The sequence below is a fragment of the Rhinopithecus bieti genome, unplaced genomic scaffold (genome assembly GCF_001698545.2).
Source record: "Rhinopithecus bieti isolate Rb0 unplaced genomic scaffold, ASM169854v2 scaffold_12928, whole genome shotgun sequence".
Taxonomy (NCBI): Eukaryota; Metazoa; Chordata; class Mammalia; order Primates; family Cercopithecidae; genus Rhinopithecus; species Rhinopithecus bieti.
In genome coordinates, this window is record NW_016807614.1 from 864,222 (window position 1) to 891,530 (window position 27,309).

The 27,309-nt window shown below is 54.9% G+C and overlaps 1 protein-coding gene across 1 annotated transcript in view; it reads left to right on the top strand.

Moving 5' to 3' along the window:
• The window catches only part of SCN4A (sodium voltage-gated channel alpha subunit 4), a 50,644-nt gene that overhangs the window by 19,321 nt on the left and 4,014 nt on the right, over positions 1–27,309 (top strand). Inside the window, exons 7-23 of the mRNA XM_017882872.1 lie at positions 2,276–2,608; positions 4,086–4,149; positions 4,386–4,527; positions 5,952–6,161; positions 6,805–6,958; positions 9,181–9,419; positions 11,165–11,338; positions 13,209–13,565; positions 18,826–19,302; positions 21,217–21,352; positions 21,971–22,125; positions 22,673–22,846; positions 23,562–23,684; positions 25,071–25,349; positions 25,651–25,704; positions 25,900–26,037; positions 26,882–26,986. Coding sequence (XP_017738361.1) covers positions 2,276–2,608; positions 4,086–4,149; positions 4,386–4,527; positions 5,952–6,161; positions 6,805–6,958; positions 9,181–9,419; positions 11,165–11,338; positions 13,209–13,565; positions 18,826–19,302; positions 21,217–21,352; positions 21,971–22,125; positions 22,673–22,846; positions 23,562–23,684; positions 25,071–25,349; positions 25,651–25,704; positions 25,900–26,037; positions 26,882–26,986 — 3,314 coding nt within the window. The remainder of the gene's footprint in view (positions 1–2,275; positions 2,609–4,085; positions 4,150–4,385; positions 4,528–5,951; positions 6,162–6,804; positions 6,959–9,180; positions 9,420–11,164; positions 11,339–13,208; positions 13,566–18,825; positions 19,303–21,216; positions 21,353–21,970; positions 22,126–22,672; positions 22,847–23,561; positions 23,685–25,070; positions 25,350–25,650; positions 25,705–25,899; positions 26,038–26,881; positions 26,987–27,309) is intronic.

Genomic DNA, 27,309 nt, shown 5'->3' on the forward strand with positions numbered 1-27,309 from the left:
TCCCAGCTACTTGGGAGGCTGAGGCGGGAGGATAGTTTGAGCCCAGGAGATTGAGGCTACCATGAGCTGTAGTCTTGCCACTGCACTCCAGCCTGGGAAAAAGAACAAGACTCTGTCTCAAAAAAAAAAAAAAAGCACAGATTCTGGAGCCTGACTGCCTGGTTTCAATTCTCACCTCTACTACTTCCTAACTTTAACTTTGGGCAAGTGCCTCACCCTGTCCATGTCTCAGTTTCCTTATCTGTAGAATATGAAGACTAATAGTACCACTCTTTAGATTGTTGTAAGGATTAAATGCCTTAATATCTGTAAGGCCCTCACAGTCCCTGACCCATGGTTTGTGATATATATGCGTGTGCTCAATAAAATAAGCAGACCAAGCAGAGCAGAGAAAGACACAAAAGGACTCCATGAGGAAAAGTCAGAGCCCTGAGAGCTCAATTAGGAACACAGCAGGCACCTGCTGGGCAATAAGGCCAGGGCAATTCCAAAGTAATGCATCAAGAAGCATGTGATCAATAGAATCTGATCATTCAGACCCGCACAAGAGCATGTGGAGAAACTGGAGATTCTCTCCCAGTAAAGGAGAAAAAGAAAAAGGATAGAGATCAGGCTCTCAGAAGAGGGGAAACTGTTAAATCCTAATGTGAGAAAGTACCTGAGGCCAGGTGTGGTGGCCCACGCCTGTAATCTCAGCACTTTGGGAGGCCGAGATGGGTGAATCACTTGAGGTCAGGACTTCGAGACCAGCCTGGCCAACATGGTGAAACCCTGTCTTTACTAAAAATACAAAAATAAGCTGGGCGTCGTGGATTGTGCCTGTAATCCCAGCTACCTGGGAGGTTGAGGCAGGAGAATTGCTTGGACCAAAAAGGTGGAGGTTGCAGTGAGCCAAGATCACACCACTGCACTCCAGCCTGGGCGACAGAGCAAGACTCTATATCAAAAAAAGAAAGAAGGAAGGAAGGAAAGAAAAAAGAGAGAAAAGAAAGAAAGTACCTGAGCTCTCTTCTAGTCTAAAGCCCTCTGACTGCAGCCGAGGAAGGTGTGAGACCCAGGAGAGGAAGCATTTCCAAAATTCCACACTGTACATTGGCCACTGAGCAAGACGGCGTTGCCTTTCCTCTATGCCAGCTGCCGGCATCCTCGGGGCGCAGGAGGGCTTTTATAAGGAGGCTGCCGAGCATTTATTTTCCATATCAGGATAAGAAAAGGAAATGAAGTCATATTAACGCAAGAGGCACTATGATTAGGCCCAAGGAAGAAGTTATGGCTCTTCCATAGGTGATGGGAATCTGCCCTGGGATTCTTTCAGCATCGTTTATGCCTTTGTCTGTCTAAAGAATATAATGATGTTTCAAGGTCAGTCTAGAGCTTCTGCTGTTCCTTGGATGTTACTAGGCATTTTAAGGAAAAGGGTTCTATGGTCAAATATGTTAAGGGTACGTGAGATTAAAGTTTTTGTTTAATAGGCCGGGCGAGGTGGTTCGTGCCTATAATCCCAGCACTTTGGGAGGCTGAGGCAGGTTGATTACTTGAGGCCAGGAGTTTGAGACCAGCCTGTCCAACATAGTGAAACCTCATCCCTACCAAAAATACAAAAAAAAAAAAAAAAAAACAAAAAATGAGCTGGGTGTGGTGGCACACACCTGTAATCCCAGCTACTCGGGAGGCTGAGGCAGGAGAATCACTTGAACCCAGGAGGCAGAGATTGCAGTGAGCCAAGATCATGCCACTGCATTCCAGTCTGGGTGACAGAACGAGACTCTGTCTCTAAATAAATAAATACAAATAAAGTTTTTGTTTATTTCTGCAGGACTTTTCAGAGCCTTTGATAGGATCATCTACATAATGACTCTCCAAGAGCAGAATCTAGAGCGCAGCTTTTCCCAAACATTATCAACCCCCTGCTTTTTAAGGGCACAGCATGGGAGATTAGTGTTCTGTTGAACACACTTTGAGAGCATTAACCTAGTGACATGTATTAAGCTCCACTGTATGCCTTTGTTTGCTCTATAGGTCAGGCAACAGCCCATCAGGTCTTTATAGTTCCTTCTCCTAGTGGCTGAGTATCTGCGGCCATCTGAAGGCTCCAGATTGAGGATGTGATCAGAGAAGGGTGGGGTTAATTTCAGAAGGCTTCAGGGAAGTAGTGGTGCTCAGTAAGTCAAGCCTTGGAGATGGAGTAGGAAAAAGCTTGGTGATGGAGGCTGGGGGGGCGCTGTTATCACCCTGCCCTGCCTCCTGCCAATATCCTTGCCCTCTCTGCCATCAGGGCTAAAGACAATTGTGGGGGCCCTGATCCAGTCGGTGAAAAAGCTGTCGGATGTGATGATCCTCACTGTCTTCTGCCTGAGCGTCTTTGCGCTGGTGGGACTGCAGCTCTTCATGGGAAACCTGAGGCAGAAGTGTGTGCGCTGGCCCCCGCCGTTCAACGACACCAACACCACGTGGTACAGTAATGACACGTGGTATGGCAATGACACATGGTATGGCAATGAGATGTGGTATGGCAATGACTCATGGTATGCCAACGACACGTGGAACAGCCATGCAAGCTGGGCCACCAATGATACCTTTGACTGGGATGCCTACATCAATGATGAAGGTAAGAATGGAAAGTGGACAGGCAAAGGGGATCCTGTCACTGTCCTTAGGGTAGCCTCTGCTCCCACATTTTCTTTTTTCTTTTTTTTTTTTTGTGACAGAGTCTCACTCTGTCACCCAGGCTGGAGTGCAATGGCGCCATCTCAGCTCACTGTAACCTCCACCTCCTGGCTTCAAGCGATTCTCCTGCCTCGGCCTCCCAAGTAGCTAGGATTACAGGCATGTGCCACCAGGCCCAGCTAATTTTTGTATTTTTAGTAAAGATAGGGTTATGTCATGTTGGCTAGGCTGGTCTCGAACTCCTGACCTCGAACTCCTGATCCTCCCACCTCAGCCTCCCAAAGTGCTGGGATTACAGACGTGAGCCACCACACCCCACCCTGCCTCCACTTCTTACAAGACAAATAGGCTGGCAAGGACCTGAGCTTAAATCCAGCACTCCGCAGCCTGTGTCACCTCTGACTAGTCACTTGATCTCCCTAGCCCTCTGAATCCTCACCTATAAAATCAAGATAACAATACCTTCCTCAAAGGGTTAGTGCAACAACAAATGACAAACTGTTTTAAAAACCCTAAAGTGCCAGGCGTGGTGGCTCATGCCTGTAATCCCAGCACTTTGGGAGGGCGAGGCAGGCAGATCACCTGAGGTCAGGAGTTCCAGATCAGTCTGACCAACAAGGTGAAACTCCGTCTCCACCAAAAATACAAAAATTAGCTGGGCATAGTGCCTGTAATCCTAGCTACTCGGGAGGCTGAGGCAGGAGAATAGCTTGAAACCTGGTAGATGGAGGTTGCAGTGAACCAAGATCACGCCATTGCACTCCAGCCTGGGCAATAAGAGTGAAACTTGGTCTCAAAAAAAAAAAAAAGAAAAGAAAATCCTGAAGCTCTCACTAGACAAAGCAAGTCTATAGTTCCTACTCCCTAACCTGTGCACCCCCTGTCCTCCTTCATCACACCACATGCTCACACCCTGGCAGGGTCACCGTTCACCCACCCACACACCCACATCCTATTCACATCTTCACAGGCACACATGCCAGAAACACACACATTCTCACACAGCCACTGTTAGTCTACATAGTGCCTTCTTGCAAATTAGGAAAAGGTACCCTTTCTCACCCTGGTACGTGGATTCCAGCCCCCACACACCCTTCACTCAGGTGCCCTGCACAGGTACACAATAGCCCCATGCACACACATACACGTTCCCTGTTTGTGCTGCTGCTGCGTCCTGACTTTTCGCCTACACTGGGCACTGGGCTGACAGTGCTTGCAGCTGAGCTCCCTGCCAAGTCCCTACCCAGAGACCTTGGAACTTGGAGCTGTCCTTAAAGGATGGGGAAGAGGCAGCCAGGGAACATCCATTTGGTTTATGTGGTACACGCAGACCTGTCCACAGGTGTGCAATGGGCTCAGGTGCTCGCACTGTGTCCATGTGGGTGACTTGCCTCCTCTGTGGCCTCTGACTCCCAAAGGGAACTTCTACTTCCTGGAGGGCTCCAACGATGCCCTACTCTGTGGGAACAGCAGTGATGCTGGGTGAGTGATGCTAAGGGATGCAGAAATGTGCCCCAGGGGTCTTGGAAGGTGGGAGCTGATTGAGACAAGGACCTGGGGTGGATGGGAGTGCAGGGAAACCTACGGGTATGGATGGAATGCTTTTCTGTTTGGGGGACACAGGCAGAACTGACGGATTTTTTTCCCTTGGGGCCCCCATCTGTCCCCAGCTGGAGTGCTCCTCCTACCCTAAACCTAGCCCCCTGTCCTATCCCTAGGCACTGCCCTGAGGGTTATGAGTGCATCAAGACTGGGCGGAACCCCAACTATGGCTACACCAGCTACGACACCTTCAGCTGGGCCTTCCTGGCTCTCTTCCGCCTCATGACACAGGACTATTGGGAGAACCTCTTCCAGCTGGTACAACTGCCCCAACCCTGCCCCCCAACCCTACAGCCACTCCCCCTCCATCCCTGCAGCCTCTTCAGGGTCTGATGGGGCCTACCGCAGGATGGCCAACCCCTCAACTGGGCCATCTCCTCATGGACTCCCACAGTGCCCTTATAGGAGCTTGCGCTCTCTGAAACTGGATACCTGCCCCGAGCCAAGCCATGGCTTTAATTCTTTCCACACCTTTGCTTTCAGAGATGAGGTCTGGGCCTAGTGCAGGCACAAGCCCAGGAACCCTTAGGCCTCACAAGAACCAGTAGGACAGCTTAGAAATACAGTGCTGCCTGCCGGGCGCGGGGGCTCACGCCTGAATCCCAGCATTTGAGGAGGCGGAGGTGGATCACGAGGTCAGGAGTTCGAGACCAGCCTGGCCAACATAGTGAAACCCCATCTCTACTAAAAATACAAAAATTAGCTGAGTATGGTGGCACGCACCTATAGTCCCAGCTCCTCAGGAGGCTGAGAAGAGAGAATTGCTTGAACCCGGGAGGTGGAGGTGGCAGTGAGCCGAGACCACGCCACTGCACTCCAGCCTGGGTGACAGAGTGAGACTCTATCTCAAAAAAAAGAAAGAAAGAAATTCAGTGCTGCCCATATTTTATTTGGCTTCTGCTGTTTGCAGGGAAGGTAGGTTGAGTCTGGAAGGACAGTGCCTTCTGATGCCTGACGATGTTTCTAACATTGATGGTGTTGATAACAATAACAAAAATAATAACAGCTACTGGCTGGGTGCAGTGGCTCATGCCTGTAACCCTAGCACACTGGGAGGCTGAGGCAGGCAGATCACTTGAGGTCAGAAGTTTGAGACCAGCCTGGCCAACATGGCAAAACCATTTTTTGTCTCTACAAAAAATGCAAAATTAGCTGGGTTTGGTGGTGAACACCTGTAATTCCAGCTACGCAGGAGATTGAGGAAGGAGAATCACTTCAACCTGGGAGGTGGAGGTTGCAGTGAGCCGAGATCGCACCACTGCACTCCAGCCTGGGCAACAGAGCGAGACTATGTCTAAAAAAAAAATAAATTGATTAAATAATAATAATAATAGCTATTATTTGTTGAGTTCTTACTAGGTGCCAGGCACTGTGGCAAAGCTAGAATTCAAGCTGACCCCAAACCCATGTTCACCAATTTTCTGTCCTGGCTCTCTGATTTCAGGATGCCTGGCTTTTGTCCTCCTCCAAGCCAGAAGACCAAAAACCCTTGAGTCCCAAGTAGATATTTTGAAGTTCCCCAGAACATGGCTCAGCATGCCAATGACAGCCATCAATTCCCCAGGCTCTGTGAGGGAGGGGCTCTGCTTACCCATCTGGGCAATGGATGTATGGAAAGGGGCAGTGGGTCAAAGGAGGTGGATATCATAGGACCCCTCCACTCCCTCTCCCTCTGCTCCCAGACCCTTCGAGCAGCTGGTAAGACCTACATGATCTTCTTCGTGGTCATCATCTTCCTGGGCTCTTTCTACCTCATCAATCTGATCCTGGCCGTGGTGGCCATGGCGTATGCCGAGCAGAACGAGGCCACCCTGGCCGAGGATAAGGAGAAAGAGGAGGAGTTTCAGCAGATGCTCGAGAAGTTCAAAAAGCACCAGGAGGAGCTGGAGAAGGTCTGGACTCAGGGAAAGGAGATAGAGGAGCCAGGGCTCTACCTTCCCTCAGCCGGGGCTGCCACTGGCTTCTCCCTGGGGAGGCTGAGGATGAGGGAGGGCACGGGGGTAGGGGTTTTGAGGCAGAAGAAGCAGAAGGCCCTGGGCTGGGAGTTTTGCTGGTGGCAGGGAGGTGGGGGGATCCAAGCAGTAGAAAAAGCATTTCTCTGCTCTGTGCCTCAGTTTCCCTGTCTATAACAAGGAATCTGGAGTAGCTAAACTTGAAATATTCTTCCAGCTCAAATATTTCTGGTTTTGTGATGCTTTCTGGGTAATGGAAGAGTCCATACTGAGGGAGGGGTAGGTCCTAATGAAGCCCCAGGGAGTGGCTGACCATTTTCTCATTCTGTCAACAAGTGGAGGGTTAGTAGGAGGATCAGAGTCAAGGGTCTTCAGGGCAGAGGGTCCTCAGTCACTTTGGTTCCTACCCTGTCACCCCCACCACCACGGAGGCTGATCCCTCCCCCACCTGCACTAAGTTTGACATAGGACAGGAAGAGGGGCTGCCACCCTGAAGGACTCTGGAAGAAGCTCTGAGGGTCAATTAGTCCATCCCTCTGGCTCAGAGCTGGGCTTCCTGCCCGTCACTCTTGCTGGTCTACAGGCCAAGGCCTCCCAAGCTCTGGAAGGTGGGGAGGCAGATGGGGACCCAGCCCATGGCAAAGACTGCAATGGCAGCCTGGACACATCACCAGGGGAGAAGGGAGCCCCAAGGCAGAGCGGCAGCGGAGACAGCGGCATCTCTGATGCCATGGAAGGTGAGTGCCTTGTGCCCCCCTGCCCACTTAGGTAGGGTGGAGCCTGGCTAGACTGGATTCAGGAGGACAGGGATGCCATGAAAAATGAGTGCCCTGTGCCCCCTCTACCCATTCAGGCCCCTGAGGTCAGGGTGGGGCCTGCCTGGACCAGCTTCAGGACAGTAACTTAATATTGGCGTAGAAGAAACGGCTGTGATAAATATAGTCCTGTCTTAACCTGGCCCAGTTCTAGCTGCAAGGCCAGGCTGCTGTGGGAACTGGGGACTTCCGGGAGGGCCTTGGGGGCTGCCCAATGGGAAGCACAGGCTAATAATACTAACCAGAAGGCCCAATGTTCCGGAAATTGGACATCCTGCTCCTCAAGTGTTCTCTGGATAAAAGTTAAAGGCTGAAAGTCAAATTCTGCCCAAGAAGAGTGACAGACTCCCCAGTCCCTGTGTCACATGCCGAATCTCGGAAGAATAATGATGTTGTGATGAGAGAGGGTGAATAGACACAACACGACAGATGGATGGATAGATGGATGGACGGATGGATGGATGGATGGATGGATGGATGGATGGATGGATGGACGGACGGATGGGTGGGCGGATGGATGGATGGATGAGAGGGAGGGAAGTCAGGAGGCAGGAGGGAAGGAGGAAGCACAGGAAAGGGGGACAATAGAATAAAGGAATTCTGACGCAGAGAGATCTGGTTCCCTCCTCAGGTCGGCTTGTCTTGTGCCGGGGAGTTGGGGGCCTGCAAGGCTTTGCAGATCTCTAGAGGTCACCATGTCACCTGACCTTGTATGACAGGTATCCAGGTGCCCATATGCCCTGCCAGAGGGTGCCCAGGGAATGCTGGGGGAGGAGGCCTCTCCACCCTGCTGTTCCCGGGACCACTGTGAGAAGTTTTGGGCCTTAGACCCTGTTTGGGCACCTGCAGAAGCACAGGGTAGGGGTGGAGGTGCAGACTGGGGAGGCTTTGAGTGAGACTCAGTGTGCTAATTGCTAGGTGTGGGGGGAGGTTCAGCCACCCTCCCTGGCATGAATCCAGGGTCTCCATGGGGCTGCCACCCACTCCAGTCCGTTTTCTTCTGTCTTTGAAATGGGAGGCACTTATTGTATTTACCTGGAGGCACTGATTATATTTACCTGCCGTGATGAGTAAGTGAGATCATGCCTGGGCCAAGGACACTCCGCATGTGTCCCCACCGTGCCCCAGATTTCCACACAGCCAGACAGCCAGCCAAGGCCAGGAGGAGGAGGAGCAGCTTCGTCCCACGGTCCTTACAAAGCACTCATGGCTTTGGGGTGGCAAGAACAGGGGATATTTCTTGAAGGCCACTCTAGTGGGAAAGGATGGACCAGCTGGGGACACTTTGGAGGGGCCGGTATTACCGACAGTGCATCCCCAAGGGATCTGTCCGTGCAGAGTGGCACCAGCCAGCAGCTCATGGGGCTGGAACCCAAGCCCCTGCAGTGGCCTCCCACCTGTCCCTGGGAACTCAGACCCAGACAGATTAGGGCATCTCACAGGCCAGGCTCGCAGCCCTGGGCCTCTGGCAGCGGGTGGGCGTCCTGTCCCGCTCCCTGAGGGGTGGGGCTTTGTGGGGTGAGCCAAGAGGGCGGGGCTTGAGGCAGGGCATTGAAAGGTGGGGCTTGGGGAAGGGTTTGCTGAGCAGGTGGGCTTGTGAGTTACTGCACTATGGGGCGGGGCTTCGGGAGGAGGTGGGGCTTCCTCAGGAGTGGGGAATGTGGGCGGGGTTTAGAGGGGCCAGGCAAGAGGATGCGCTGTGTGAGGCTGAGGAACTTGGAGCCCTGTGTGGGCTTTGCGAGGCAGGGGCCTTTTGGGGATGGCGGGCTGAGGGCGGAGTTTAGAGAGGTGTCGTCCGAGGGTTGATGCAGTGACTGATGAGCTTGAAGTAGGCGGGCTCTGAAGGACGTGGGGGTTCCAGGGGTGGGGCTGTAGGCGGGGGTTAGAGGGCGGGGTCTGGAGGGTGCTCACTGAGGAGCCTGGAGCCAGCTGCGCTCAGAGGGCGGGGCTTTGGGGTGAAGCCATGTGGGGCGGAGGCTACAGGGAGGTGACAGTAGGGGTGACGCAAGAGGCGGTGGAACTTGGAGTAGGCCTTGCGCTAGAGGGTTGAGATGTGGAGCGCTAAGGGGCGGGGCTTGGTAGGTGGAACCGGGGCACGCAAGGGGAGAATCCTCACTAGGTACCTGCTACCACCCCTCTCCCAGAACTGGAAGAGGCCCACCAGAAGTGCCCACCATGGTGGTACAAATGCGCCCACAAAGTGCTCATATGGGACTGCTGCGTCCCGTGGATGAAGTTCAAGAACATCATCCACCTGATCGTCATGGACCCGTTCGTGGACCTGGGCATCACCATCTGCATCGTGCTCAACACCCTCTTCATGGCCATGGAACACTACCCCATGACGGAGCACTTCGACCACGTGCTTACCGTGGGCAACCTGGTAGGGAGGGGCGGGGGAGAGGGATCATTCACAGGCAGGATGGGAGCGGGTGGAGCCCAGTGGAGCTGTCTGGCTGTGTGGAAATATGGGGCATGGTGGGGGACACATGCGAACAGCTGGGATGATTTTCCCAGCATATGGGGGACATTAGTTGATGTGGGGGGTACTTGGGGTGATCTATGGCACACAGAACTGGGGTTTCAGGACTTTGGGGGCAGGGAGATGGGGGCGAGGCACTGGGCTTCTTAAGGTCTGGATTCTTGGGGATCTGGGATCCAGACCATGCCCTGGAAACAGGGGTAAGGAAATGGGAGTGTGGAGATAGGGTTGAAGGGGCTAGCTGACAAGTCTGTCCACTTCCAGAAGTTGTCATGGGCCTGAAAGGAGGCAAGGGATCTGGCAATGGGACCTATAGCCCTGGCTACCCAGGACCAGTGGGCTCCAGGGCCTACTCCCCCAGCCCTCACCTATTTCTCCAATGTGGCCAGGCTTCTCCTCTCTCCAGCCCTTTCCTGCTCCACTATTGTTGACACCGCTGATCCACCCGCTTATCCAGGCCCATTAGGAGCATTATCACCTCATTGCCAGCCCCAGAGGAGCCTGACAAAGGGAAAAGCCGCCTCCTCCTCTAGCCCTGCCCCACCCTTCCCAATTCTCTTTGCAATTTTTCCAGGACGGCAAATGGGCGAGATACTCCCCAACCCTGAAGGTTAGGGGAAGCCAGGGAGAGTAAGATTTGGGGTCTGGGACAGAAACGGGGCTGGGTGGGTGGCACAAGCATCAAACCCTGGGCTCCCCAGCCTTCAAGGCAGGCACCTCTGTCCCATAGAGGTGCCGAGGCAGCCGTGGCCAGGCCAGGCTGGAGGGGCAAGGGCATGCTCTGGACTCATGGCACAGCTGCTGGGATGTGCGTGATGGACCGGGTCTGCCCGCCTGCCCAGCCCCTGCCCACACTATGCTGCTGTCTTGGCACCTGCTGTGGCCAGGAACAGCCTCTGGGAGGGGCTCAGCATGTGCCCGGGCAGGCTGTGGACCCAGGGCAGCTGGTGCCTGGCAGGAGGGGAGCCGTGCCCAGGGAGCTTTCAGGGACTGTGCAATCCTCAGACCCCATGTCCACGGTTGGCAGGGGCAGCTCTGGTCATCTTCTCATTGATTTTGCTCCTTTTGGTCCCTGCCCTAGACCTTTGAGTCTGCCAAGATTTTCAGGATCCTGGGACTGGTCCCTGTGGACAGGCTGTAGGCATAGAGGCAGGATGCTGAACTAAGCACCTGAGGTTTGAGATGTGGCTCGTTCCCATGTGGGTGCTGTGATGCCAGCTAGCTGCCCAGCTAGCTGAGCCTTAACTGCTCATGCATGGAATGTGTGTGAGAATCCCTCCCAATGTTGTAGAGATCAGGATGCCAATGAGGTCACAAAGTGAACCACAGAGCGCCCTGCAAATGTTGAATGTTATGACAGGGTTGGGACTCCCAGTAGTGAAGTGCCTTGCCCACTGTCACAAGGCCAGAAATGGATGGCAACGGGTTTCAGAGTTGTACCCACCTCAGCCCTATGGCTTGACCTTTGCCTCCATCACTCACTTACACACACATGGGCCATGCGTGCCACTCCTGCTCCTCTTAGGGCTCTGGACCCCTTCCCCTCAGCCCCTGCAGCCTCTGCCAAAAGGTGGGAGTTGGGTGGGAGACTCCCAGGGCCCTGGGCTCCCCGAGGCTCTGTGACAGGGCCTCACCCCACTCCCTAGGTCTTCACAGGCATCTTCACAGCAGAGATGGTTCTGAAGCTGATCGCAATGGACCCCTACGAGTATTTCCAGCAGGGCTGGAATATCTTCGACAGCATCATCGTCACCCTCAGCCTGGTAGAGCTAGGCCTGGCCAACGTACAGGGACTGTCTGTGCTCCGCTCCTTCCGTCTGGTACTCGAAAGCCCTGGGGCCAGGGGCTGGGATGGGGCTGGGCTGAGGAGAATAAGGAGGGTGGGCACAGGGATGGGAGGAGAAACCCCAGGAAGCCAGAGGGCTGAAAACAGGCCCCCTCTGCCTTATGCACACCTGTTACCTATCAGAACCTTTCTTACCTGTAAAACAGGGAAAAGGAGAGCCCTGTTTTCTTTCGTAGGGCTGCTGGGGGGACCAAAGTGACCTCTGTCACATTACCAGCCCCAGAAGAGCCTGACAAAGGGAAAAGCAGCCTCCTTCTCCAGCCCTGCCCCACCCTTCCCAATTCCCTTTGCAATTTTTCCGGGACGGCAAATGGGCAAGATGCTCCCCAACACTGTGTTTGATTCCTTAGTGACCTTGAGCAGCAGTGGAGCAGGAACTCCAGTCTCATACTACAGACCTGAAAGCGGAAGTTCTGGAAGTTCATTAGGTGTAGGATTGGAACCTCTGAATTTGTCTTTCCACCACCCCATAAGGAGCACTGTTATTCTTTTTAAAACTGTATCGGCTGGATGTGGTGGCTCACCCCTAATCCCAACACTTTGGGAAGCCAAGGCAGGTGGATCACCTGAGGTCAGGAGTTCAAGACCAGCCTGGCCAACATGGTGAAACTGTCTCTACTAAAAACACAAAAATTAGCTGGGCGTGGTGGCGAGCGCCTGTAATTCCAGCCACTCAGGAGGCTGAGGCAGGAGAATTGCTTGAACCCGGGAGGCAGAGGTTGCAGTGAACCGAGATCACGCCATTGCACTCCAGCCTGGGTGACAGATTGAGACTCTGTCTCAAAAAAAAAAAAAAAAAAAAAAACTTTATCAGGTGACCTTTTCATGCATGCACAAAAGTGTAGAGAAAGTATAATGAACCTCCATGTACCTATGTACCCAGCTTCAACAACTGTCAACATTCTATAATTCCTGTTGCATCTGTTCCCTAATTTTTATTGTGAAAGCAAATCCCAACATATAGTTTCACTTGTAAATACTTTAGTCTGTGTTTTTTTTTTAGACAGGGTCTCTCTGTCACCCAGGCTTGAGTGCAGTGGCACAATCACTGCTCACTGCAGCGTCGACCTCCCCAGGCTCAGGTGATTCTCCCACCTCAGCCTCCTGCATAACTGGGACCACCACATGGTGGCTCAGACCACCACGCCTAGCTAATTTTTTGCATTTTTTGTAGGACAGGGTTTCGCCATGTTGCCCAGGCTGGTCTCCAACTCCTAGGCTCAAGTGATGCACCTTCTTCGGCCTCCCAAACTGCTGGGATTACAGGTGTGAGCCACTGCTCCCAGCCATAGTCTGTATCTTTAACAGATAAGGACTTGTTTTTTTCTTTTCTTTTCATCTTTTTTTTTTTTTTTTTTAAATGGAGTCTCGCTCTGTAGCCCAGACTGGAGTGCAGCGGCACAATCTCCGCTCACTGCAACCTCTGCCTCCCAGGTTGAAGCGATTCTCCTGCCTCAGCCTCCTGAGTAACTGGGATTACAGGCACCCGCCACCACACCCCGCTAATTTTTTGTATTTTTAGTAGAGACAGGATTTCACCATGTTGGCCAAGCTGGTTTCCAACTCCTGAGCTCAAGTGATCCGCCCACCTCGGCTTCCCAAAGTGCTGGAATTACAGGCATGAGCCACCGAGTCCTGCCCGAACTTGTTTTCTTTTTAACGCATGAAGGGCCTGAGGTGGTAAAATGAGTGTTCCCATTTAACAGAAGGGCAAACTGAGTACTCAGATCGTGCAGGGGGCTGGAGATTCAAGCTACTCGACACTGTTCTTTCTCCTAAGGCTGGGGCTGCCTTGGGTGGTGGTCCCTGGGCTTCATTCACCCTTGCCCTCCTCTGCCCGGCAGCTGCGGGTCTTCAAGCTGGCCAAGTCATGGCCGACGCTGAACATGCTCATCAAGATCATTGGCAACTCTGTGGGGGCGCTGGGCAACCTGACGCTGGTGCTGGCCATCATCGTGTTCATCTTCGCCGTGGTGGGCATGCAGCTGTTTGGCAAGAGCTACAAGGAGTGCGTGTGCAAGATCTCCTTGGACTGCAGCCTGCCGCGCTGGCACATGTATGATTTCTTCCACTCCTTCCTCATCGTCTTCCGCATCCTGTGTGGGGAGTGGATCGAGACCATGTGGGACTGCATGGAGGTGGCTGGCCAAGCCATGTGCCTCACCGTCTTCCTCATGGTCATGGTCATTGGCAACCTCGTGGTGAGTAAGTCTGGCTGGGTGGCCCCTGCCCTCGCCCGGGAAGCATACAAGACGTGCCTGATGTTTCACTGTTTTCTATCTCCCCAACACATCCTCTCCAAAATGGCAATTTTATGTGGTTTAACCCAGTAGTTCTCAAATTTTAACCTGTGTAAGAATCACCTAGGAGTTACTTAAAACATAGATCCCTGGCCCCACCCCCAGAGTGTCTGATTCAGCAGCTCTGGGCCTAGGCCTAGGGATCTGTATTTCTGACAAGCTCTGAGGTGATGCTGATCAGTGGATGCTGATGCTGGTTCTGGGACTATGCTGTGAGTAGTGCTGTTGGAACCTAGTGTTTTGAGTAAAGCAACATGATAATGAGTCACAGACCCACATTCCAGTCCCAGCTCCTTTGCCATCATCTGTGTGACCTTGAGCTAATTGCTGCTTTCTAGTTGGGCTGGGTTCTCTAACTGTCAGATAGAAGAAAAACAACAGGGACTTCATAGGGTCACTGCAAAGATGATGCCATAGTGTGTACAAAGGCACAGTGTTGTGGGGGAACCTGGGCCTCCTGGCCTCCTCCCACTCTCTTGACCTCCTCTGCTCCAGGTCCTATGGTCCAGGCTCCAAAAATGGATGTGGTGGCTCATGCCCATAGTCCCAGCACTTTAGGAGGCCGTGGCCAGGAGTTCAAGACCAGCCTGGGCAACATAGCAAGACACCCTCATCTCTGCAAAAAATGGAAAAATGAAAAACATTAGCTAGGCATGGTGGCACACACCAAACCCAGCTATTTGGGAGGCTGAGGCAGGAAGATGGTTTGAGCCCTGGACTTCAAAACTGTAGTGAGCTATGATCCCACCACTGTACTCCAGCCTGGGGGGCAGAGCAAGACCCCATCTCTAGAAAACATAAAAGAAATAGGTGAAGATATTGGGAAAATGCAGAGATGGCATAAACTGCATCTCTTCTGCCGCTTGCTGTGGCTCAGGACTTGGCATGCGGGGCTGGTGCAGAGGAAGGGGCCGGGAGGTGAGAGCCAGGGTGTAGGGCCATGGTCCAGCTGGCCAGCATTTCTGTGGCTAGGGACCCTGCAGGTGACCCTGCCTTGGGGTGGCAGTGGAGGTCACTCCTGGCAGAGCCCTACAATGCTATGTCCAGCTGCCCCCTGCAGTGGCTGGTGCTGCCCTGGGCAACAGGGACTGGGAAGACGCCTGTCCCCATGTTCCCCAAAGACCTATGGAATCCCTGAACTGCAGGGACAGCACTTCTCAGATATCACTGATCTCCGGTTGGGGGCAGCACTCAGAGGGGGAAAGGGGTGTCACCTTGGCTGCAGAAGACCATGCTGCAGCTACAGAAGAGAACCCAGGCCTCCTGTCCCTAAAAGGAGGGTCTTAGGGAGTGGGGAGAGAGAAGGAAGGTGCCTGGGCCCAACTTCGGGGCAAGATTGGGGATGGGGACAGCAGACCCTGAGTAGGAGTTTGTGGATGTAAGTCTAAGGACTTGGGGGTGACCAAGTCTTCAGGGGATTGCTGTTTCTATGTGCGGAAACTCAAAAACGTTTTAAGCCCCCACTTTGCCACTCACTGACTGGGAAACCTTGAGCCCGTTATTTAACCCTTTGGGCCTCAGTTTTCCCATCTGGAAAATGGGGATGATAATGGGGATGACTCTTTCACTGGGTGGTTGCAAGGACTATGTGATGCATGTGCTTACAAGTGCTTACCAAAGTGCCTGGCCACGTGGTTGGGGGTGCAGGTGTTACAGGCATGCAGCAGGGCAGTGCTGGTTTAGGTTCCTGCCACCAGGGTGATGCTCCTGTATTGGCAGTGGGGGCCTACTGTGTGTCAGTCCCTGCCAAAGGGATTTACCGGCATTGTACCTGATTCTCTCAGCCACCCCATGAGACAGGAAATGTTATTTCCACGCTCTGGAGGAGGCACTGCCCAGAACCTCACAACTAGTGAGAAACAGAGCTGGTACTGGAACTGGGTCCGTATAACTCCAGTAACAATAACGTCAACAATAACAGTATCGTCATAATGATAACGTCAGCACCAGCAGAAGCATGGTGACAGCTGATATTTATTTAGCATTTACCTAGCATTCTGGGTGCTTCACGTGTATTCATTTCACCTCATCCTCACACCCACCTGTGAGGTCCGCGCTGGTTCATCTATTTTATAGATGAGGAAACAGGCTCAGGGAGGTGAATCTGTTTCATGTGTGGGACTGGAGCCCACAGTCTGGCTGCAGAGTCTGGAACCAGTGCAGACCCTGCCTCTGTGTGCCTGTCACCCCCATCACACAGACATGCACACACACACACACACACAGACACACACACACACACACACCACTGACATCCTTTCCCAACCCAGCTTTGTGGCTCTCCCAGTTTGCTCAGAGGGAGTGGAGCGGCCCAGGGAGGTGGCACTGTCAGCTCCTTGGGCACCGTCCCCTCCCACCACCTCCCAAGGCTTCAGAGAAGCAGGTGTCTGCCAGAGGCCACCAGGGCACCCTGCCAGAGAGTATGAGGACCCGCATCCCCTGTGCCCATGGCACTTGGTCACTTCCTGTGGGTAACTGTGAAGAAGAAGAGGAAGTGACTAGGTCACCAGTAACCCAAAGCACAGAACCCCCAGGGAAATTGATGTCGGCCCCCTCCCCTCCTCCCTTCCCCCCTGCCTGAGGCGGCTATTTCTGTCTTGGGCAGGAGCCGTGTGCAAACCCTGCTGATCCAGAGAGCAGCTAATTCCCATCTCAGATGTGTTTCTGGCAACTGGATCCCTCCCCCCGAGAGAGGGAGAAGAAAGACTAATGCGTTTTGGTAGGGGGCAAATGCAGAAAAGCCTCTAGGGGACATGGCAGGGAGGAAGGGAGCCGTGGAAATTCCCCCAGCACATTCTCTCAAAGAGGGTTTTCAGATATTTTTTAAAGAGAGTATATTAATGTGATTAACAAAATATAATCAACGGAATGTAGTGAAGACAATGACGAGAAGACCTTGGAGGAGGCTGGTGAGAGCCTGGAGTGAGACCCGCTGAGGAGTCGGCCAAGGGTGGCGGATCCGCAAGTGCAGGCTCCCCAACTCCCTGCGCCCTCTCACTCCCCCAGGCCTCCCAAGGAAGAACCTGGCTATGCTTCTGGCTGACAGGAGCCAGGACCCTCACCCCAGACAGGATTCCCCTTCCTCCCACTGCCCAGGGTCAGGCAGACTGGTAGAAGGAAGGGTGACCACATTAAAGACCTTCATGGCTGCCATTCACCTTGTAGTCTAAGTAAATGATGCCTTCTAAAGTTATACAATGACTAGAAGCCTGGTTCTAGTCCTGGCTATGCTCTGTGTCCTAGGGCAAGCCATGCCACCTCTCTGGGACTCAGTTTACTCATCTATAAAATGCTGAGCTGGCCTCAGAGTTCACCACACTCTTCCCTACACCTTGTATAGCTTGCTTGCTTGTTTCTCTTTTTTTTTTTTTTTTTTTTTCGAGGCAGGGTCTCGCTCTGTCACCCAGGCTGGAGTGCAGTGGTGCAATCTGGGCTCACTGCAACCTCTGCCTCCTGGGTTCAAGTGATTCTCCTGCCCCAGCCTCCCAAGTAGCTGGGATTATAGGTGTGTGCCACCACGCCCAGCTAATTTTTGTATTTTTAGTACATGGTTTCACCATGTTGGCCAGGCTGGAGCACCTTGTATAGCTTTCTATTATTTCAAACATAATAACAGCCAACATCTGTTGAGTGCCTACTGTGTGCTCTACCTGTATTGATGGGTTTTCTTGTTTGTTTTTTGTTTTGTTTTGTTTTGTTTTGTTTTGAGACGGAGTCTCGCTCTGTTGCCCAGGCTGGAGTGCAATGGCATGATCTCCGCTCACTGCAACCTCCGCCTCCTGGGTTCAAGTGATTCTCCTACCTCACTCAGCCTCCCAAGTAGCTAGGACTACAGGCGCATGCCACCACACCCAGCTAATTGTTTGTATTTTTAGTAGAGACGGGGTTTCACCATATTAGCCAGGATGGTCTCGATCCTCTGACCTCGTGATCCGCCCACCCCAGCCTCCCAAAGTGCTGGGATTATAGGCCTGAGTCTCCGCGCCCAGGCTTGTATTGATCTTTTAATCCTCACAACAATGGGAGGAACACTGGCATAATCTCCCTTTTACAGATGAGGAAACTGAGGCACAGCGCAGTGAAGCAATTTGCCTCAGAGCACACACCTAATAAACCGGGGTTCAGAGCCCTGCAATATGGTTCCAAAAGCTGTGCACGCCAGTCTCTGCTGCCACCCAAACCCACAGTATTGCATGTGTCTGATCCACTCTCTGTCTCTGCTGGGCTGTGAGCTCCCTGAGGCCATTCATGCAGTGACAGGGGCTCAGGAAATATCCATCCACTGGAAAATCAAGTGGGTGGAGGTGCTGGGGGGGAAAAGCAGTAGTCTCCTAAGTCTCTTTCCTTAGAGATGTGGGACAAGAACCAGAATAGATGGAGTCAGAAACCCCAAGAGGAGAAAAGAGGGTAAATAGTAGGTCACATGTCCCTTCCAGAGTAGCAGGGGCCAGGTTTCTGCACACCAGGAGCGCGGGGTCTATAGTCCCACTTAACAGAGGAGGAGAAGAAGGCACAAAAGATAAAAGTTCCCAGTAAGTCCTGGAAGCTCGACGACTTGAGCCCAGTTCTTTGTTCTGCATCCTCCAGAAGTGGAGGTAAAGGACAGTCACGGGCCAGGCATGGTGGTGACGCCTCTAATCCCAGCACATTGGGAGGCTGAGGCAGACGGATCACCTGAGGTCAGGAATTTGAAACCAGCCTGGGCAACATGTTGAAACCCTGTCTCTACAAAAAATACAAAGATTAGCCAGGTATGGTGGCACTTGAACTTGGGAGGCGAAGGTTGCAGTGAGCCAAGATCACGCCACAGCACTCCAGCCTGGAGTCTGGAGGCAACAGAGGGAGACTCCTCCATCTCAAAAAAAAAAAAAAAAACAGTCATGGAGAGAGTCCCTGTGCCCCAGCAGGCCTCCCTAAACCCTGCCTCTGCCTTGGGTAGCAGAGTCCTCTCAGAAGCCCAAGACTCAGTTTCCCCAACTGCAGAAGGGATGATAATAAGCATCACCTCCACGGGCAGTTGTGAGCACCTCTTATGTGGCATTCTTTTAAATGCCCAACATGTGGTCGTTTGGATCTGTAGACCGAGGACCCCTGTGCTGGCTGAAGGTGGCACCCTCTGGGTCCCAGGGACTGATGTGAGGCTCCCCTTGACTCCATGCAGGTCCTGAACCTGTTCTTAGCTCTGCTGCTGAGCTCCTTCAGCGCCGACAGTCTGGCAGCCTCGGATGAGGACGGTGAGATGAACAACCTGCAGATTGCCATCGGGCGCATCAAGTTGGGCATCAGCTTTGCCAAGGCCTTCCTCCTGGGGCTGCTGCATGGCAAGATCCTGAGCCCCAAGGACATCATGCTCAGCCTCGGGGAGACTGTCGGGGTCGGGGAGGCTGGAGAGGCCGGGGAGACTGCCCCCGTGGATGAGAAGAAGGAGCCGCCCGAAGAGGACCTGAAGAAGGACAGTCACATCCTGAACCACATGGGCCTGGCTGATGACCCCCCATCCAACATTGAGCTGGACCACCTTAACTTCATCAACAACCCCTACCTGACCATACAGGTGCCCATCGCCTCTGAGGAGTCCGACCTGGAGATGCCCACCGAGGAGGAAACCGACACTTTCTCGGAGCCTGAGGATAGCAAGGTGAGTCAGGGCCGGGGCTCAGACAGACCCAGCTTCAAATTCTCCTGTGACCTGGAGCAAGTCCTAAGTCCTCTCTGAGCCTCAGTTTCTCCAGCTGTAAAATGGGGGTGGTGTAAAATGGCATTGTTGTAAGCATTATGTGAGACGCTGTATGTAAAACATGCAGTCAGTGCCCTGTGAGTGGCGGCTGTCACTATCGTTATTGATGTGGTTTGATGATCAGCCCTGTCTGTCCGGAAACCCTGATTCCCTCGGTTCATGCCTGGACCAGAACAACACCTGGGTCCCTCTCACCAGCAGGTGGTGCCCTTGGACATGCTGCTCTTACCTGGGCACTGCAGCTCCAGGACCAGGACCTGAGAGGCCTCTCTTACATGTTATCCTCTGGGCTTGAGGCCCCTTGCCCAGTCCTCACACTTACCCTCTATTTCTGTTTAGACCCCACCTGGGTCTGCTCCCAACCTCCCAGTGTGGGCCAAAGTGCCAGATCCAGGCAGGGGACTCAGGAGAGGAGCCAGGGGCCAACAGGAGTTGGGGACAAGGAGGGCAGAAGCCTCGGGCAGGAGCCCTGACCCCTCAACCATGCCGGGGGCGTGCTGCTGTTCTCAGATGCCCCTCCCCACCCCTCCACGGCGAGGGCGAGGAAGGGAAAGGAACGCAGTGGTGGTCACCCCCAGCAGCTGGGGCTGAGGATGGGACCCTGCCTGGGTCTTGAGCCCCCTTCCCCACCGTCCAGCTCTGGCAGGGAAAGGACTCGTACAGGCGCTAGGACGGGCACCCCTGCCCACCCCTGCACCATCAGCCTGAGCCTAATGAACTTTGCCCTGAAAGTTTTTGACTCCTTATTCCCCCAAATATGTGGCACGCTGGCTTACCAGGGGCCGAGTGCCTGTGAGCTATAAATACCCAGGCAACTGTGGCACAGACCTCGGTATGAGGCACTCAGGTGGTGGGGGAGCTGGAGAGCACCAAAGTCCCAGGCTCCCCAGGGCCAGGGCCTGGGGACTTGTTCAAGGAGGGCAAGCACAGTTCCAAGGGGGATTTAGGGAGTTGGGTGCACATTCGGGGCAAGCAACTCAGTGGATGCCCTGGCTGATCTAACACTCTGTGCCTCAGTCTCCCGTTTTGTCAGCTGAAAACAAGGACCCCCCTGCCACCACCATGGCGGTTTTCTGGTCACCACTCTGGATACAGAGCTGCCCCCCAAGTTGCCCTCTTCTTCCTTCTCTTCAGAGGCCCCACCCTCAGCCTTGAAGGGGTCCCCTGCGGGGTGGAGGCTGGGGCCGGGAAGCTGGCCTGGCCCAGCAGGAGGAGGTGGGAGGAGGCCTGGCCCGGCTGGAGCACCCGCCTCCCCTACTCCCGCTCCCAACACTGATCAGGTTCCCTTGGCATGGGATGGAGGCTTTGGCTGGGGAACATTTTCCACCCTTTCTGGATTCCTCAGCCAAACAGACCCTGGGGGTGGGAAGGCTCAGATGCTAGGGGAACCACACGCCCATGCTCTGAGGGCTGTGACAGCCTGGCTCCATCCTGACCCCTTTTCATACCCCTGCCCCCTCAGAGCTACCTTCAGGCCCCCCACGCCTCCCAGACCCCCCACTCGGGCCACGGTTCCCGCCTCCTCCCTCATCTGAGTCCTTCGCATGGATCCTCATGCCCTCACCATCCCTTCCCAGGCATCAGCCCCGCCCCACTCCTTATGTAAGTGCCATGTGGGCATGACCAGGGCCACCTATGTCCCCATGGTTCCTCGACCATCCAGGGCTGGATGAATGAATGAATGAATGAATGAATAAGTTTGCTCCTCCCTCTCTTCTTCCCTTCCTTTCTTGTCTCCCATCCTGCCCCATCTGGTGGGAGAATGAGGGGGTCTGTCAGGGACCTAGATGTCACGTGACCCTGTGACCTCTGCAGAAGCCACCGCAGCCCCTCTATGATGGGAACTCCTCCGTCTGCAGCACAGCTGACTACAAGCCCCCCGAGGAGGACCCTGAGGAGCAGGCAGAGGAGAACCCCGAGGGGGAGCAGCCTGAGGAGTGCTTCACCGAGGGTGAGGGCACCCCCCACCTCATCTGGGTGTCTCCCCGAGGCCTGCAGCCCCTGCAAGGGGCAGGCTACACCAGGGCCAAAAGCACACGAACCTGGGGCTGCCTGGTCATCCCCATGCCTCACGTGTCTAGGGGTGGTGGCAGTGCGTGCCCAGAGCTGTGGCGCAAGATCCATGCAGAGCCCTTGGTGCAGACCTAGCTTGGAGCGAACGTGCAAGAGTGCGGGTGTCAGCTCCTGAGATCCTCCCCTCCATCTTCAGGGAGCAAGGCCTTCAGGACATGGCACTGGAGAAATGTCGTTGTCCATAGAGCTTCCTGGGCTGTGCAGGGTGGAGACTGCCTGGGCGAGGTGGGGAGTGGGGCAGCTGAGAGCGCCAGCACCAGGGCTGGGGGCCAGGAGGCCTTTCCTCTGCAAGCCGTTGTCGCATGTTGGATCCAGCTGTGGAGGGAGGCCCTGAGCCCCTTGTGTCAGCCAGATGGAGCTGGGTGAGGGAGGAGGTGGGGGCCCCGCATCTGGGAGCTGGAGAGAGGCATCCTGGGACGCCGTGGGAGGGTGCTGACTGCGCACCCCAAGACAACCTCAGGCCCATGATGTGGTGCCTGTCCCCGCCCCCCGTCAGCCTGCGTGCAGCGCTGGCCCTGCCTCTACGTGGACATCTCTCAGGGCCGCGGGAAGAAGTGGTGGACTCTGCGCAGGGCCTGCTTCAAGATTGTCGAGCACAATTGGTTCGAGACCTTCATTGTCTTCATGATCCTGCTCAGCAGCGGGGCTCTGGTAGGCACCGCCTGGGAGCACGGGTCAGGGGCAGGGGCCAGGCCCGCAGCAGGTCCTCCAGGAGCTCCCCGTCTCCACACACAGAAAGGGCCATACCCTGGTCAGTCCCAAACCCTGAGAATCCTAAAGGAACTCGCTGTGCTTCCAGGATAGGTTACAGGATGTGCTGACTTTCTTAATATGGCAGAGGTCCTCCGTTGTTACTTCGGCGCTGACTTTTGTGCAATCTCTGCTGATAAGGAGGCGGGAGAACTCTGGGAACTAGGGATGCAGGACCGAAGATGTGTCACTGTGGACCTGCCCAGCAGATTATTGCAATTTGCTGTTGTTGGGCTTGGGGAAGGAGGGCTGAGGGATTCTCCCCACTGGGAAATGCGCTTATCCCCATGATGGGTGGTGGGAGTCCAGGAGATGCGGACAGACTGTCCCCTGGGCTGGGCCCCCATGGCAGACCCCTGGGAACCAGCAGCATCAAGCAGGGCAGGGGACCTGGCTGCCACCCCAGCCTGCTGGACCCCAGCCACCCTGGTGGTGCTGGTGCCCCCAGGCCTTCGAGGACATCTACATTGAGCAGCGGCGAGTCATCCGCACCATCCTCGAATATGCTGACAAGGTCTTCACCTACATCTTCATCATGGAGATGCTGCTCAAATGGGTGGCCTACGGCTTTAAGGTGTACTTCACCAACGCCTGGTGCTGGCTCGACTTCCTCATCGTGGATGTGAGTCCCCCCACGCCGGCCCCGTAGCTACATCCAGAGGCTGTCAATGTGGCGGGGACCTCAGGAAGCCCAGGCCCTGAAGGGCAGGACCTGCCCGAGGCCACCCCCAGAGTCAGACCCTCCATCAGCACTGCTCTTCTCAGACACAGCTGCCCAGGGAGGGGTTAGGGACTTGGGAGGCCTTCCCTTCTCCTCAGGGAAAGGAGGCCTTGTGGGAGGACAGCAGGCAGGAGGGCTACTTACCATCCCTGCCAATAGGAGTAGAGGAGTTTCTTACTTCATACATTTTATGTATTTATTTTTAAGATGAGGTCTCGCTATGTTGCCCAGGCCGGTCTTGAACTCCTGGGCTCAAGCAATCCTCCCACCGTGGCCTCCCAAAATGCTGAGATTACAGGCGTGAGCTGCCACACCCGACCAGGAATGGAGGATTTTCTTAGCCTCTTAGATGCGCTCACAGGCCTCTGGAAGGAGTCAGGTACCATCCCTCCTACAGTGATCCCCAGTTAGTTGATGACATCACTGAGGTGGTACCAAGCTCCTACAGGTACTGGGACAGGTGCCAGAGCTGCTCTTCCCACCGGACAGAACCACCCACTAGGGAGGGTATCTGAGGGAGACAGCCAGGAGCTGAGTCCAGGAAGACCCCTGTGGCCTGGGCTTGAGGGGAGGCTGGGGCCTTGCACACAGTGACCCCCCTACCCCTCCCCTGCAGGTCTCCATCATCAGCTTGGTGGCCAACTGGCTGGGCTACTCGGAGCTGGGACCCATCAAATCCCTGCGGACACTGCGGGCCCTGCGTCCCCTGAGGGCACTGTCCCGATTCGAGGGCATGAGGGTGGGTGCTGAAGGGGCCTCTGGGGTGGGCTGGGGATGGGGGACCGGCCACCTTCAGTGTAGGGTGGAGAGTGCATGTCTATACTCCAACCACCGCCAGAGGGAGGTAGAGAGCTTGGACCCACGGTCCTGCCTGAGGCCAGGTCTGGCCCCCATCTCGCCTAGCTGTCCTCCCCGCAGCCCATCTTCTGCCTGCCCCATTCCCGCCCTCAGCCCCTGATCCAACCCGCCCTTAGCTTACCTCTGCCACTAGTTGGGTGGAGCAGAGACTGCAGAAGCACCAGGAGGGCCCCACAGCCAGGGAAGAGGAGGAAGGAAGGCAGGTTTATGTGGTGTTTATGGGTGGTTTATGAATGGGTTTATGGGTGGCCCTCCCCAGCCTCAGACTGAGCCATCCAGGGCTTTGAAACAAGGTGCCTGCACCCTGGCTCTGAGCCTCCCCCTCACCCCTCACTGATGAGCTTGGCGTCACGGTTGGGGCCATGCCCTTGAGCTTGGGGTCAGTTTGGGGAAGATCCACTCAGGCCCTGGAAAGCGGAAGTGGCAGGTAAACACAGGGCTGGGGCAAGAAAAACGGGACTTCCCCAGGAAGAGAGGTCTGCCAGGAGCAAGACCTGCTCCAGCGGGACAAATTTCTGCAAATCCAGAAGCCATGGCGAACCCACCCAAGCGTCCCCTTCCTGTCTCTGCAAGAGGCCAGCCTAATGCTGGGCCCTCTGACCCCCAGAGCCAGAGAGTCCTCCCATTGAGGGGAAACAAGCTGCCTGTGGCCACGCAGCTGGTCGGTGCCCCAACCAGGAATAGAGCTCCCCTGGGCACACCAGGCTTGTGCCACCCGCTCTGGAGGTCATGAAATGGCTCCTCCGTAAAAAGAGAGGGGTCTCAGATCCAGCCCAGTCTGCAGTGGTCGGGTGGGCTGCGTGACTAGGGCTGGTGGGGACGGGGCTTCTGTCCCAGAGTTCCTGCTGCTTCAAAGGCCCTGGTGCCCTCTTCTCTGTGCCTGTGTCTGGGGCTCTGGAGCTGAAAACCCATAAGCAGGGGCTGGGTCACATGAGCTGAGTTTCCTATGGGGGCTGAGCAAAGAGTGTTTGTCTCCTGCCTGGTGACCCATGACCAGGCTGCTTCCAGAGAAACCCAGCACCCCTACTCTGGGCTGATGGCTCCAGCCAAGCAGAGAACCCTCTTGACCACCAGGCCTGCAGCTCCCTCCCCTCCCCCTCACCACCCCCAACCTGCACACACACAGCCCAGCAGGTCAGCCCTCCTCTAGGAAGCCCTTCCTAATTGACAATGCCCAGCTCTGCCTGGTCCCCTGGGTGGCGTGGAGATCGGGAGCCCTCTCTCAGAGGCTGGGAGAGGCACTGGCAGTGGACCCCTTGGCCCCCAGGTGGTGGTGAACGCCCTCCTGGGCGCCATCCCCTCCATCATGAACGTGCTGCTCGTCTGCCTCATCTTCTGGCTGATCTTCAGCATCATGGGTGTCAACCTGTTTGCTGGCAAGTTCTACTACTGCATCAACACCACCACCTCTGAGAGGTTCGATATCTCCGAGGTCAACAACAAGTCTGAGTGCGAGAGCCTCATGCACACGGGCCAGGTCCGCTGGCTCAACGTCAAGGTCAACTACGACAACGTGGGTCTGGGCTACCTCTCCCTCCTGCAGGTGGTGAGTGTGACCCACCACCCCCTGCCGGGAACCTGGAGGAAGGTGCCCCCCACCCTGGTCCCTCTCATTGTACCCAACCCCAATGTCACTCCTTGTTAGCGGACCAGCCACCCTACTTCCAATGCTGGGAGGCTCCCAGGCAGTGTCTAGACCTCTCTAGTCTTTATTTGATGCTTGCCCAGTGGGGTTCTGGCAGGCGGCCTCTGGCAGGGGAGGACCAGATTGGGCGGGGGAAGGAAACTCATGGATGATGAAAGCAGGGAGCAGCCCCCCGGCTCACTCCCCAACCACATTCTCTCAGGCCACCTTCAAGGGTTGGATGGACATCATGTATGCAGCTGTGGACTCCCGGGAGGTGAGTCAGGGTCGCTGAGATGTGGCTGGTGAGTGAGCCAGGGAAGAGGATTCAGACAGGAGGGAGACATGGTAGCACATTCTGTCCCCGAGACCCGGCAGTCCTGGGGGTGGATGGGTCCTGCCCTCAGGGCTGTGGGGGGCAGGAAGAAGCCAGTGTGCACACCCACGCCGTCCCACCCTGTGGCTTCCACAGAAGGAGGAGCAGCCGCAGTACGAGGTGAACCTCTACATGTACCTCTACTTTGTCATCTTCATCATCTTTGGCTCCTTCTTCACCCTCAACCTCTTCATTGGTGTCATCATTGACAACTTCAACCAGCAGAAGAAGAAGATGAGTATCAGCCCAGCCCCCCGGGCCCTCCCCGTGCAGGACCTCCCTCCTGCCTCCCTTGTCCACTCTCTACTGTGCAAACCCACAAATGCTGCCTGAGCACCTACCAGGTTGCTGGTTCAGGAAGGTAGCTTGAGTCCCAGTCCCACCAGGCCACCTTGAACAAGTGACTTGGCTTCCGTGAACCTCGGCTTCCTTATCTGTAAAATGAGACTGCTGGGTCAGGTGCAGTGGCTCATGCTTGTAATGCCAGCCCTTTGGGAGGCCGAGGCAGGCAGATCACAAGGTTAGGAGTTCGAGACCAGCCTGGCTAACGTGGTGACACCCCATCTCTACTAAAGATACAAAAAAAAAAAAAAAAAAAAAAAACAGAAATTAGCTGGGCATGGTGGCAGGCACCTGTAATCCCATCTACTCAGGAGGTTGAGGCAGGAGAATCGCTTAAACCCAGGAGATAGAGTTGCAGTGAGCCGAGATTGCGCCACTGGCACTCCAGCCTGGACGATAGAGCTAGACTCCATCTCAAAAAAAAAAAAAAAAAAAAAAAAAAGAAAGAAGAAAAGAGGCTGCTACAACCTGCCTTGTGGGTTACTGTAGGGCTCAGCAAGATATTGATGAAAAGTAGCCAGAAACAGACTGCAAGACAGCATTGATCCCCACTCCCCTTCCCTCCCTTCTCCTCGGTCCCCCATTCTCCCCTTGTCCTTCCATCTCTGACCCTCTGCCTTCCTCCAGGCCGATCTATAGGGGCGGGGGCTGCCTTATAGGTGGTGCCTGAGGTGGGGGGTCCTGGAGGCAGGAAGGGGGACCCCACCCCAACCTGACAAGCCATATCCCACTATACTTTGGAGGGAAAGACATCTTTATGACGGAGGAACAGAAGAAATACTATAACGCCATGAAGAAGCTTGGCTCCAAGAAGCCTCAGAAACCAATTCCCCGGCCCCAGGTACCTCCCCTCTGGGCCCCTTGTCCTGTGTGTGGTGCCGGGCTCCTGCCTAGGGGACTGATGGGGATAAAATATTTCCTGCCCTCCACCCACCAAGCTGTGTCCCTGGGTGAGGTTAGGCCCACCCCGGGGGCAGGGGACTTGGTCTACCTGCAGAGAGAGACACCTCTTTGTAGTGCCACAGAGACACCATATGCACAGAGGCTGTCCATGAAACTCCAGTGACTGCTTTACCCTCACCTGACCCTGTGAAGCTCCTCAGTGCCCATCTCCCTCCCACCTGGGACCCCAGTGGCCCCTGGGGCAAGGGCTCCCACAAGAGG